Source organism: Notolepis coatsorum (genome assembly GCF_963971535.1).
Source record: "Notolepis coatsorum genome assembly, chromosome: 10".
Taxonomy (NCBI): Eukaryota; Metazoa; Chordata; class Actinopteri; order Aulopiformes; family Paralepididae; genus Notolepis; species Notolepis coatsorum.
In genome coordinates this window covers 123,619,107-123,632,245 of record NC_140174.1, presented here as the reverse complement: position 1 = coordinate 123,632,245, position 13,139 = coordinate 123,619,107, and the positions used below count along the sequence as shown (strand labels likewise).

At 48.1% G+C, this 13,139-nt stretch overlaps 1 protein-coding gene across 1 annotated transcript in view; it reads left to right on the top strand.

Moving 5' to 3' along the window:
- Positions 1–11,291, top strand: part of plcxd3 (phosphatidylinositol-specific phospholipase C, X domain containing 3) — a gene marked incomplete at both ends in the record, with an annotated part of 35,196 nt that extends 23,905 nt beyond the window's left edge. Inside the window, 2 exons of the mRNA XM_084323172.1 lie at positions 7,487–7,588; positions 11,132–11,291. Coding sequence (XP_084179298.1) covers positions 7,487–7,588; positions 11,132–11,291 — 262 coding nt within the window. The remainder of the gene's footprint in view (positions 1–7,486; positions 7,589–11,131) is intronic.
- Positions 11,292–13,139: the final 1,848 nt, after the last annotated feature.

The following is a 13,139-nucleotide window of genomic DNA, read 5'->3' as shown; positions in this document are numbered from 1 at the left end:
TGGCAAGGCCGTAGCAGCGGAGCGCGAAGGAAGACCCAGACCCACCAAAGGGACTGGATCCCCTGGAACGGGGGCCCGGAGAAGTCCATGATGCCAGCATCAAGACCCCACCAGGTGGACACTTAGTGACCCCGCCCCCCACATCGCCAGCGTATTCGGACAAAGGCCCCTCAGCCGAGCGGGCCCTGTCCCCCCAATAGTACACCGCCTGGCACACTGACCCTGCAGAACAGGCAGTCAGCATGGCCGTAAGCACACAAAAAAGGTCAACCAACGGAAGCAGGCAGCGCACCGGGGAAAAACCAGGCAACAGGCTGTTAACCCTAGCCTGGAGACTGCGGACGAGACAGGCGCCAGAGGGGACAGCTGAACACAGCCGCCCCCCGGCGGAAGGGGCGTAAGCTGGCGTTGTTGCATGACCAAGCCTCCATTTAAAAAGCCCCCACCCAGAGGGTTGAGGCAGAGAAGGCTGATACGATTGGCAGACATCATGAACATGCAGGGGCACCCTCAACCGGTGAACCCGGGAGTTGACACTGCTCCAACACACCAGGGAATCAACCACCTTTGTGTTACCCAATGCGGTGGTTGTTCCTATAACCCCTCAAGAAAAAAACTCCAAAACACACCTGCGGGTATACACCGGCTATAACGCAGTACAGGTTTTTCAGTTTTCAAAAAAGGGTTAACCCAGGCCTACGGGTCGACGAAACATGACTTCGGACCGGGCCCGGCGATACGGGAAGCACAGGGTCACCAGAGGAGGTCAAAGACCACCCCAACAGGCCCCTCTTCGCCATGCGTGAGAGAGGAGCGAAAAAGAATGGAGAACCAGCCCCAAGCACACCGTACTTGGTATTCCCAGGCGGTCTCCCAACCAAGTACTAACCAGGACCAACCCGTGTAGCGGCCGAGATCTGACGAGATCGAGCGTGTACAGGTTGGCATGGCCGTAAGCCATTACGACAGTGCTGAGTAAAAAATTTACCCAACCAGGGTCTCCATAGCGCTTAACCCTGTGACACCCGGACCGACCTGGCATTTTTCCCCCTGAAAAAGTCCCTCAGGGTACCACAACAGCAGATCTGCATCCCCGGCGGACAACAGGTTCAACTGATCCGGACCAGCGTGACCAGAACCAGTCCCGTGCCCTAACCACGCCGACATGCCTACTCCAGGAGAAGGGGCAGATATGCGTGTTGATCTTAAACATGAAAAGAAGGCGCCACCCAGACGTTCGGGCGAACCGTGCCCGGTGGCCCACCCCCAGGGCGTGAGACCCCTCTACATATGTTCAGATCCATTCCGTCATCATCCCCCAGATATGAACGAGAATCCGTCGATAACCAAACCAGGTCGTCGGATTTGGTCGTCGGAAAAGGAAAAACCTCCATCCCAGTTGCTTTATAAAAACGCCGTTTTAACCTCAAGCAACCAAGGCGTGCCAGTCAGTCGCCTGTTTACAGAACACCCCGAGCTAGCACTATACGTGCGTCGGGACACACCCACATCAATGAACAGGCTATTTAGACCTGTCATTGAATCCCCAAGGCGCCCAGGGGAACGACAAGAGGGGTGTGATACTTCCTAATTCCAACTCTTTTTAGTAGAAAAGAAGGAAGCACCAACAGTATGTATCCCAGTCTACACAGCCGGGGGTAAAAAAAATTCACATTTTTACATCCCACCACCCTCCCATAGGAAGGAGACGGGAATCCCCAGAGAGACTTCCCACGCGAGCTGTACAGATTGAAAAGAATATATTGCACCTTGAGCCATGTAAAAAATTGGTTTTAGGGCTCTCCGGGGAGGAGGCACTGAACCCATACACACTCAATAATCGAATTGAATCGAATACATACACAATAGAGTAGGACTCCTTCTAGAGGGTCCACTCACCTTGACAATCTGAGGAGGAGGCTCTGTACTCTGAAGGAGGCTCCCTCCTCACGGAAGGAGTCCCAACTCACAGAAGGCCCGAATAGGAGCTTGGTGAGGAGGAGCCCTGACCACCCCCCGAAACAGATCCATCACATGGACCTGAACAGCACACGGAAGTCCTACCAACAGAGACGCGCACGGTGATGTACTCTATAGCGGGGGAATTTCTGCGGTGCACACGCCCAATATTCCAGGCCGTGGGACCAGGAAACTCCCCCCCCCCCCCCCCCTCACCCTGTAACATGCCGAACCGCAACGTGACAGGAACCTTGAAGGACAGGTGGGTTTACCCCTGACCAACAGAAAAAAGGGGGAGGAAAGGTTACCAGTTCACCCCTTTACGACCCCACACCCATGATACGATGTAATGACAAAAAGAGAGTATGACACAGTCATAGTCAGCTCTAGGAAACGGCTGACGGCTTCACACAGCGCATGAGCTAACCTGCTATCTGATTTTTACTAAGGAAAAAACACAGAATAGAGAGGGCTCTCCAAGAGCCCCGGTACCAAACTTACACATGTGCTTCTGTGGCCAGTCCAACCCAGTTGTAGGTCACATGACACACACAACCCATCATCACCTACAAAAAATGGCAAAAACACTCTACAGAGGAACGCCGTTTTTCATAATGAGAGAATACATAATTCTCGATTAGTATCGGCCACAGGCCTTGCTAAGCACACACGAAAGCGACCAAACAATTTTTTCTTTTAGGAAAATAAAGTTTCTCCAGCTGTTTTAGCACAACCTCAGCAATCAAGCTAAGGGTTACATCGTATCCCTACCACACAGTGACACAATGTAGTGCAACAACATGTCTGAGAGGAGGATGAAGAAGTCCCCAGGGAACCGGGGGGAAACACAATCCTCCTACTTTACCCTTAATACGGCCAGTTTAAACAGGAAAACCTGTTAATATGTGAACACACTGTTCATTGTCATTACAGGCTGAGAAAATAATCATTCTTTACTCATTTGTCACTAAGCATAGCTTTATAGGTTAGTTAACCCCCTTAGTTGTGAGTACACGGTACATATAAACACACATGATGTTTCTCAACACAACAAACCAGATCATTTTCACATCTGTAACAACAAACCGATTTGCATGGAGAAGCTAAATACCAGTGACAAGACAATTCACACATAACTCGCGTCGTATCCTAAATGTAGTGCAGCAACACTCGTTTTGGAAAACATCGTTATTTACAAAACATTTAGAAGGGAAAGCCAGAAGAGGTGTACAAGGTCTGGCCAAACCTTGCCTACCCGGAGCGTAGATCAACGAAGTGCAGTCTCAAGGCACCATAGTAAACACAGCCGTTCTGTGTTGCCGACCCGGCCAGCGTCGCCGCTCCAACCCGTCGCTACGGTCCCCTTTGTTGACGCAGTCCTTGCCGTCCTGGCTCAGGGCAGGGTCGACGAACATCCTCTGTCAAAGATGACGTCGTAGTCAAGAGTGTTTAAAACATGTTATAATCAAAGCACGTTCAACAGAGTAGCATTAAGCTAACGGCCGCTCCAACCGTCGGTCGCTACCGCCCCTGCCCGCGAGATGCCTCTCCCCGTGAGGGAGAGGGGAGTTGGGAACCGCGGCGGCGTGCGAGGGGCCGGAGCCACCCCGCGCTGGGCCTCGGCCGATAGCAGCAAGCTAACGTTTCCTAGCCTAGCCAGGTAGGCCACCTAGTGATCACAGCATAGGCTAGCGCCGCAGCTAACAGCTGACTGGCTAACAGTAGGCCACCACTAGCACGTAAGCTAAGCAGCGACAGCAGCAAGCTAACGTTTCCTAGCCTAGCCAGGTAGGCCACCTAGTGATCACAGCAGGCTAGCGCTGCAGCTAACAGCTGACTGGCTAACAGTAGGCCACCACTAGCACGTAAGCTAAGCAGCTATCACCTGAACTTGTACACAATGATATAACACTCACCCAGACAGGCCGCCGTTCTGAAACCCTCCTCACTTTTTAAGAGAAAAGAGAAACAAGATGTTAACACAGTTTTACAACGGTGATTTTACCAACACCCGACGGAGCCAGCACAATACCCAACTGGCCTGTGTAGCTGACTTTGAACACAGATCTTCCGCTAATGAACATCTATGCCCATATCTCCTCGTGAGGGAATACTCTCATTTGGATATGAAAGATGGGGCCTAACACGGTGACAGAGAGACATCCACTCGTCCAGAAAACACAGGGATCACCAGTGTTAATGGTCGTGGCCCACTAGTTCAACTATAAAGGGCTTCAGACCAAGGTCTTCTGTCGCCTAAGAGGCTGAACAAAGGACCCTAGTCTGGGGCCGGTTTTCATAAACATTGTCAACTAGCCCCCATAGCACTAACAGACAAGTGGAGCTTGCCAGCAAAACATAACTCACCAAACCTGGAACCCACCGCTTCTCACAACAGCGGCGCGTCCTACAGCCCAGCTGTGTCTTTACCGCAACCAGCACACAGCAAGGACTGCAGTTGGAAAGGCATGTAGCGGCGCAAACTCCCAATACGAAAACCGGTGGAGGATTTTTAGAATGATCATCATCTTCCAGACACTCCAGTACGAAGACAATATCGCCGTATTTTCTCGAAAATAGTGAGAGAGAACTCTTCTCCTACCATCACATCACTTCAAGTGGGGATCTACCGAGGCACTTCCTTGTGGTGAAAGCGAGAAGGAGGCGAGTGGGTGGCCCCACCCCTGCTTATATGGGTAAACTGATAGGGGTGTGGTCAGACAAATATTGGGATTAAAGGTACATTGTGGTCTTTATTCAGTGCGCGTGCACGTGTGCGACGACAGTGCAGAGAGTGACGCCGAGCGAGAGCTATACGATACAGAACCTTCTGTAGTGTGGTAGTGAAAGGTTAACCTTCTGTAGTGTGGTTGTGGAAGTATTAACCCGTTGTCGTGTGGCAGTGAAAGGGTTAACCTTCTGTATTGTGCTGGAAGTGGTATTTCTTTTGTTAAAATAAGTGTTAAATAGCTCTACATTCCGACAGCCATCACTGATATAGTGTCTGGTCAGTAACATGGGTCTCCCAGTCCCTCCACTCTGCAGTAAACAGCCATCACTGATATAGAGTGTCTGGTCAGTAACATGGGTCTCCCAGTCCCTCCACTCTGCAGTAAACAGCCATCACTGATATAGAGTGTCTGGTCAGTAACATGGGTCTCCCAGTCCCTCCACTCTGCAGTAAACAGCCATCACTGATATAGTGTCTGGTCAGTAACATGGGTCTCCCAGTCCCCCCACTCTGCAGTAAACAGCCATCACTGATATAGAGTGTCTGGTCAGTAACATGGGTCTCCCAGTCCCTCCACTCTGCAGTAAACAGCCATCACTGATATAGAGTGTCTGGTCAGTAACATGGGCCTCCCAGTCCCTCCACTCTGCAGTAAACAGCCATCACTGATATAGAGTGTCTGGTCAGTAACATGGGTTTCCCAGTCCCTCCACTCTGCAGTAAACAGCCATCACTGATATAGAGTGTCTGGTCAGTAACATGGGTCTCCCAGTCCCTCCACTCTGCAGTAAACAGCCATCACTGATATAGTGTCTGGTCAGTAACATGGGTCTCCCAGTCCCTCCACTCTGCAGTAAACAGCCATCACTGATATAGTGTCTGGTCAGTAACATGGGTCTCCCAGTCCCCCCACTCTGCAGTAAACAGCCATCACTGATATAGAGTGTCTGGTCAGTAACATGGGTCTCCCAGTCCCTCCACTCTGCAGTAAACAGCCATCACTGATATAGAGTGTCTGGTCAGTAACATGGGTCTCCCAGTCCCTCCACTCTGCAGTAAACAGCCATCACTGATATAGAGTGTCTGGTCAGTAACATGGGTCTCCCAGTCCCTCCACTCTGCAGTAAACAGCCATCACTGATATAGTGTCTGGTCAGTAACATGGGTCTCCCAGTCCCCCCACTCTGCAGTAAACAGCCATCACTGATATAGAGTGTCTGGTCAGTAACATGGGTCTCCCAGTCCCTCCACTCTGCAGTAAACAGACATCACTGATATAGAGTGTCTGGTCAGTAACATGGGTCTCCCAGTCCCTCCACTCTGCAGTAAACAGCCATCACTGATATAGAGTATCTGGTCAGTAACATGGGTCTCCCAGTCCCTATCTAGCCACAACGTCAACAAGTCTGCATCAATATGAACACGAGGCCAAGTGGGCGACATGTTGTTGGCCTTTATTCTCAGAGTGTGGCCCGGTTGGAGTCTGGACGCTATGCTGTGGCAGAGCCACTGACACAACTTGCTGTCCAGACTAGCTCTGCCTGCAACAACTCTCCCCTCACAGGATTTCAGAGCCAGATTTCGGTTTCAGTGGCAAAAACAACCACTTTTAATGGATGTACATGACTTGGTGAGCAAATAAAAAGGGGGTTATTTTCACGGGACATTATGACCAGAGAGGTTTAAATGGGTCAGACTTCAACAGATTTTCAACAGTAATTACCAGGTTTTTTCATATTCACATTGTAGGAAATTATTTGTCCCCCAAGATATGCTTTACAGGCGTCCAAGATAATTAGAATATGTGAATGAGACTGGAGTAAATGTGTGAATGAGACTGGAGTAAATATGTTAATGAGACTGGAGTAAAATTATGTGAATGAGACTGGAGTAAATGTGTTAATGAGACTGGAGTAAATATGTGAATGAGGCTGGAGTAAATATGTTAATGAGACTGGAGTAAATATGTGAATGAGACTGGAGTAAATATGTTAATGAGACTGGAGTAAATATGTGAATGAGACTGGAGTAAATATGTAATGAGACTGGAGTAAATATGTGAATGAGGCTGGAGTAAATATGTGAATGAGACTGGAGTAAATGTGTTAATGAGACTGGAGTAAATATGTGAATGAGGCTGGAGTAAATATGTGAATGAGGCTGGAGTAAATATGTGAATGAGACTGAAGTAGATATTTTAATGAAGCTGGAGTAAATATGTGAATGAGACTGGAGTAAATATGTGAATGAGACTGGAGTAAATATGTGAATGAGGCTGGAGTAAATATGTGAATGAGACTGGAGTAAATGTGTGAATGAGGCTGGAGAAGATATGTGAATGAGACTGGAGTAAATATGTTAATGAGGCTGGAGTAAATATGTGAATGAGGCTGGAGTAAATATGTGAATGAGGCTGGAGTAAATATGTGAATGAGACTGGAGTAAATATGTGAATGAGGCTGGAGTAAATATGTGAATGAGGCTGGAGTAGATATGTTAATGAGACTGGAGTAAATATGTGAATGAGACTGGAGTAAATATGTGAATGAGACTGGAGTAAATATGTGAATGAGACTGGAGTAAATATGATAATGAGACTGGAGTAAATATGTGAATGAGACTGGAGTAAATATGTGAATGAGACTGGAGTAAATATGTGAATGAGACTGGAGTAAATATGTGAATGAGACTGGAGTAAATATGATAATGAGACTGGAGTAAATATGTGAATGAGACTGGAGTAAATATGTGAATGGGGCTGGAGTTCAACAGGATGTTTTCATGTCACCATTACAGGAGTAACGGGACCTTCTTCGTGTCTCAGGTGGTCCTGACGCCCAAGGCCAGCACCGTGATGAAGGGGGTGGCCAGCGGACTGAGAGAGACCATCACTGAGAGGTGAGAGAGAGAGAGAGAGAGAGAGAGACCATCACTGAGAGGTAAGAGAGAGAGAGAGACCATCACTGAGAGGTAAGAGAGAGAGAGAGAGCGAGATAGCGCTGAATAGAGAGAGATAAAGAGAGAGAGAGAGAGATAGCACTGAATAGAGAGAGAGAGAGAGAGAGAGAGAGATGGCACTGAATAGAGAGAGAGATAGCACTGAATAGAGAGAGAGAGAGAGAGAGAGAGATAGCGCTGAATAGGGAGAGAGAGAGAGAGATGGGGAGAAATATTGTTCTGTGTGACAGACATTGGCCGGCTGACATCAGTTTACTAATCTTAGATCACAAACAGCGCTCCCTATGATAATGCCTACAGACAGTAGAGTGTGTATTTGCACCAGGAGTGAGTCGTCACACAGCAGCTATTCAGCTATTTACTGTACACCCACTCTCCTACACAGACAACGTAATAAAGTACTCATCGACCACAGGAAAACCCTGGTACATAATGTACATTATATATTTAGTAATATATTGACCCTGGCTTCGATCCCCAGCAGGGGAACTTTAACGTTTTCTGAAAAATATTCTTTGAATATGTAATATATGTACTTTTTGTAATACTTACATTTTTTGATACAATACGTAAATATATTACTTTTGCCTCAATCATCCCCCAGCCCTTCATTGTTAAACACACCCACCAGTGGCCTTTACCCCCTGCCTGTCTGTCTCTGTGTTCTGCGCCTGAGTGCTCATGTACTAGCTGTGACTCACCCAGGTGTAAATAGCTACTGTAATAATAATAATAATAATAATAATAATAAACTTTATTTGTATAGCACCTTTCATACAGAAACTGCAGCTCAAAGTGCGTCACAACAGAAAAAAGACAGGCATAAAATGAGCACATAAAGTGCAGACATATAAAATCACAGTTTTTCACATTAGGATCTAACGTCCCAACAGGCCACCTTGTTTATAGTTTGATTGTGGTAAAGAGGGGCATTTGAGAAAGGCTTGCCCAGGAGAGGGGCCTAGCACGGGGGAACATGCTGGGAAGAACGCAACAAAGAAAGGAAAAACAGCATGGGGTTTGAATCGAGTTGTCGAGGGTGGTGGAGAACAGGGGAAGAGGGGAGGGGGAGAGGCTTCTGAAAAGGCTATTGGATCAGATAAGAGTGATAAAAACGAGGAAGGCACAGGCAAGGCAGGAGACGCAGTACAAGGAAAAGTTGGTGGGGATGAAAATGAGGAGGGGGGGGGGGGGGGGTTGTGGTTGAAGAGAATAAAGAGGATAGAAGTGAAAATGGGGTGGATGGTGGAAATGGAGTTGATCTGCAGGGACAGGGTGGAGGGGCTGGTGTCAGCAAGGACACTATAATTAATCAGGAGGAAAGTGGACCGGTAGATGGAACAGTGTCAAAGGACACAGGTGGTGGGGTCGGAGTGGAGGAAGGAGTGGTAGTGGATGTTGACATGGAGGAGGAGGAGAACAAGCTCAAGGTCGTTCGGCAGAAAAGAAAGTCAGAAGTAGACAGGTTGCCAAGCTCTCAAGCTAAGAAGGCGGATGTGAAAGAAGTAATCAGTAGTACACAGAGTACACAGGAGGGTACAGGGTCGGCGGAAAGCTCTGACGATGATTATGAATGGGGGAGTGATGCATCTGCAGATACAGACGCTACATCTTCCTATTCAATGGAGGCAATGAAAATGTTTTTTACGGTCAACAAAAAACAGGAAGGGGGTAGAGGTAGCACAGTTCTTTCCAGATAGGGGGAATTTCATTGTGTCAGCTAGGAGAAATATGAAGTGTAAAGGAGATGGACGTTTTTCTGACAAAGAAATATACAGGTTGAGGAAAATTGTACAGAAGGTACAGCGGGACCTCAGAAAGGAAGATGATGGAGTGGACTCAGTATAGTTTTGTTTGTTTTGTTTACTTTGTTTACATGGGTGGTTTACTCTTTATTTCTAATGAGGAGTGTTTTTAGAGTGGCTATTTTTTTTGTATGGGGCAAGGGACATGAAGAAAAGAGCTATTTGCTCCCTGACCTCACTGACTTTCCTACCTCAGGTCCCAGTTTTAGGTATGTCTATCTATCATGTCAGTGAGGCGCTGTCGGGCATCGCCCAGGAAGTAGAATATGACTTTTTACAAATTGAGGGGACTGGTGAGCTGTCACTTAGGTCTGAACTTTACAAGGTGTCCCGCCATCAGGGCCAGGAGGCTGAAACATTTTTGACCATCAAGTATATTCATATACATTTATGGAACTCTGTGAAGACTGGACTTATGGAGGGTTTTCAGCTTCTGGAGGGCGGGTCGGGACACAAGGTTGAGGTCCAGTTCCTGTGGTACGAAACCACGTCCAGCAGAGACAGGAGCGGAGCGTATCGGTTCATGCCCGATGGGAAGGCCACGCCATACTCCTTCAGCAAACCTCTCATCAGAGTCACTAGGGGGGATGTTTTCTCTGACATCACTTCATGTTACCAGCACCTCTACCATGTTCAAGGGTTGGAAGGTATGACTGTGGGGCTCAATAACCTAGTAGACATCAGAGGAGAGTTCAGCAAGGAGCTGGCTATGAGGATCAGCTCGTACATCAGCAGCAGAGACACGTTCTACACCGACCTCAACGGTTTCCAGATCTAGCCTCGGAGGACGATGGCCAAGCTGCCATTGCAGGCTAACTTCTACCCTATGATCGGCATGGGTTACATACGGGACTTGAGCTCACGACTCAGTCTGCTCGCTGGGAAGTCACTGGGGGCTGCCAGTCTCCACACCGGGGAGCTGGAGGTGATATTGGAGTGGCGTCTGAACCAGGATGACAACGGAGGCCTCGGACAGGGTGTCACGGATAACAAACTGACTAATAAGGTTGTCAGTCCAGAGAGCATCTCAGTCCCCCTGCTCTTTTTTCAGCCCCTGGCATCATCACTGCCCTGTGGTATGCAACTGGTGAACTTTAGGAGTATACACGACAAGGCTGAAGGAGGAGGGCCATCTGATGAGTCGGCCCTAATTCTCCAAAGGAAAGGATTTGACTGTAGACTGCCACACACACACACAGGCCTGCTTTGTAGCACCACACAGGGAAAGGTGAATCTAGAGACGTTCTTCTCAGAACTGCAGTTTCCACAGTGCCTCTCCGGTGTCTCTCTCTCTGATGCACCCAGAACCTTGGATCACTTAGAGGGTTTTCCACTGGGGAAAATTCACATGACAATATAGTTCAGTTTCAGCATCGTTGTCCCTAATTGCATTTTTTTTGTTTGTTTTGTTTGTTTGTTTTGTTTTTGTTTGTTTGTTTTTGTTGAGATGTAAAGTATTTATTTGAATGTTTTGTTGCATCACTTGTAGTTTTAGTATATAACGTTTTTTTATAAAATCAAAATCTCCCTCTCTCTCTTTTTCTCTTTTTCTCTCTCTCTCTGTCTCTCTCTGTCTCTGTCTCTCTCTCTCCCCCCCACTATCTCTCTCTTTCTCCCTTTCTCCCTCTCTCTTTCTCTCTCTTTCTCCACCCCCCCCCCCCCCCCCCCCCCCCCCCAGGGCCTTGCCCAGTATGATGCAGTGGATCCGGGCCCAGAGGCCGGGCGAGAGCGGGATCAACATCATCACGGCCGACTTCGTGGAGCTGGGAGAGTTCATCAGCGCGGTCATCACCCTCAACTACCACCTGCTGGATGAAGAGGACGACGACGCCACCTGAGAGCCACCAGGTGGGGGCGCCAGAGAGCACCGGCCGCCTCGCCCCTGCCGCCGCTCTCAACACTCTTTCTCTTTGGTGTTCATTTCAGGAGGGGAGTCCGGCCCACTCCTCTCACTTTGTTTAGGGCTATTGAGACTGGAGATGAGGGTGAGGAGGATGAAGGGTGGGGGGGAGTGGGGGTAGAGGAGGAGGAGGAGGAGGAGGAGGAGGAGGAGGAGGAGGAGGAGGAGGAGGAGGAGGAGGAGGATGAAGAAGGTTGGGGGGAGTGGGGGTAGAGGAGGAGGAGGAGGAGGAGGAGGAGGAGGAGGAGGAGGAGGAGGAAGATTGGATGATGTGTTCTGTGTGAGAACTGAGAGACGATGAGACTTTCTTTTATCTATTTTGGGATCAAAAGGGCAATTGGTTTTACAGTGACTTTTTATTTTATAACGTGTTTCACTTCCTCAGCTCCTGTAAACTGTCATCCTCCCCCCCTCCTCCTGCGTCATCCTCCCGTGTGTAAGAAACGTATTTGACATTTTCACAGTTAACACCCCCTAGTGGTGTATTTGTGAAATCAAAGAATGTCTTTTGGGATGCGCTGCTACGCGGGTCGCCTGTTCCTTAATGACAAGCAAGCAGTGCAAGAATGCGGAAGCATTCTACCGTAGTGGCGTGCGGTAATGCGCCTTTCATTTTCCTTCGCCCAGCGCCCAGGTGCGTGCACCGGCGGCGGCGTGCTCGCTCAGGTGCGTGCGTGCGCCGGCGTGCTCGCGCAAGGTGCCCGCGCATGCGCATGAGATCCCGCCTTGGCCTTGGCGCTGTTAAGGACCTGGTTAAGGTTAGAGTTTGTCAAAGAGAATGGCAATATTCTTTCTATGGTTAAGGTTAGGCATGGTTAAGGTTAAGGTTAAGGTTAGGCATTGTTTCGGAGTTGGTTAAGGTTAGAACGGTTAAGTTTAGGCGCTGTTAAGGAGCTGGTTAAGGTTAGAGTTTGTCAAAGAGAATGGCAATAGACAGCCTATTTCCGCGCGACAGCTCCCAAAGCGGGCCTGAAAAGAAAGGCGCTTTACCGTAGTGGCGTGCGGTGACGAATGCTTCCGCATTTTTGCACTGCTTGCTTGTCATTATGCTACACGCGAACGGGTCCCAGGATCGAAAACACATAGAAGGTGTTGATGATTAACCCTTTCACTGCCACACGACAGAAGGTTAACCCTTTACTATCACACAACCGACGGCGAGCTAATGATGCTAATGATGGAGCATCGCCGTCGGTTGTGTGATAGTAAAGGGCTAACCTTCTGTATTGTCACAGTGAAAGGGTTAACCGGCTGTCGTGTGGCAGTGAAAGGGTTAAAGAAAAGAAAAGCACCATTTTCCCCCCACGTTGTACCGTTAGGATCTAGATGTCGTACAGTAGCTTCTCTCTGGTGACTTTCTCAACGTCCAGTGTCTCATTAGATTTATGTTATTATTCTGTGTGAATATAGTAGAATTGGATGCTGTGCTAGACCATTGTTTACACTGTCCATTTATTTGTGGGTTTTCTTTCACATAGCATTATTAGACGCCCCCCGAAAATTAAGCAGATTTATTATGCTCACCGTCTCACACGTATCCCCAAAAACAAACATTTGTCTTGTATAAATAAATTTGGGTCATTGAGTTAGAGAGTTGCAATTTGTGATGTCACAGATTCCAGGAAGTGTAACAGCTCAGTGAAGTGATGAAAAACATCAATGACACAATCACACGTTAGAACTCTATTTTACTCAAAACGAATACATTTCTAGTATGTATATGTTTGGTATAATTATGTGTAAAATGATGGGCATAGTGAGTCTGCTTAACTTGTTTTGGTTGGAA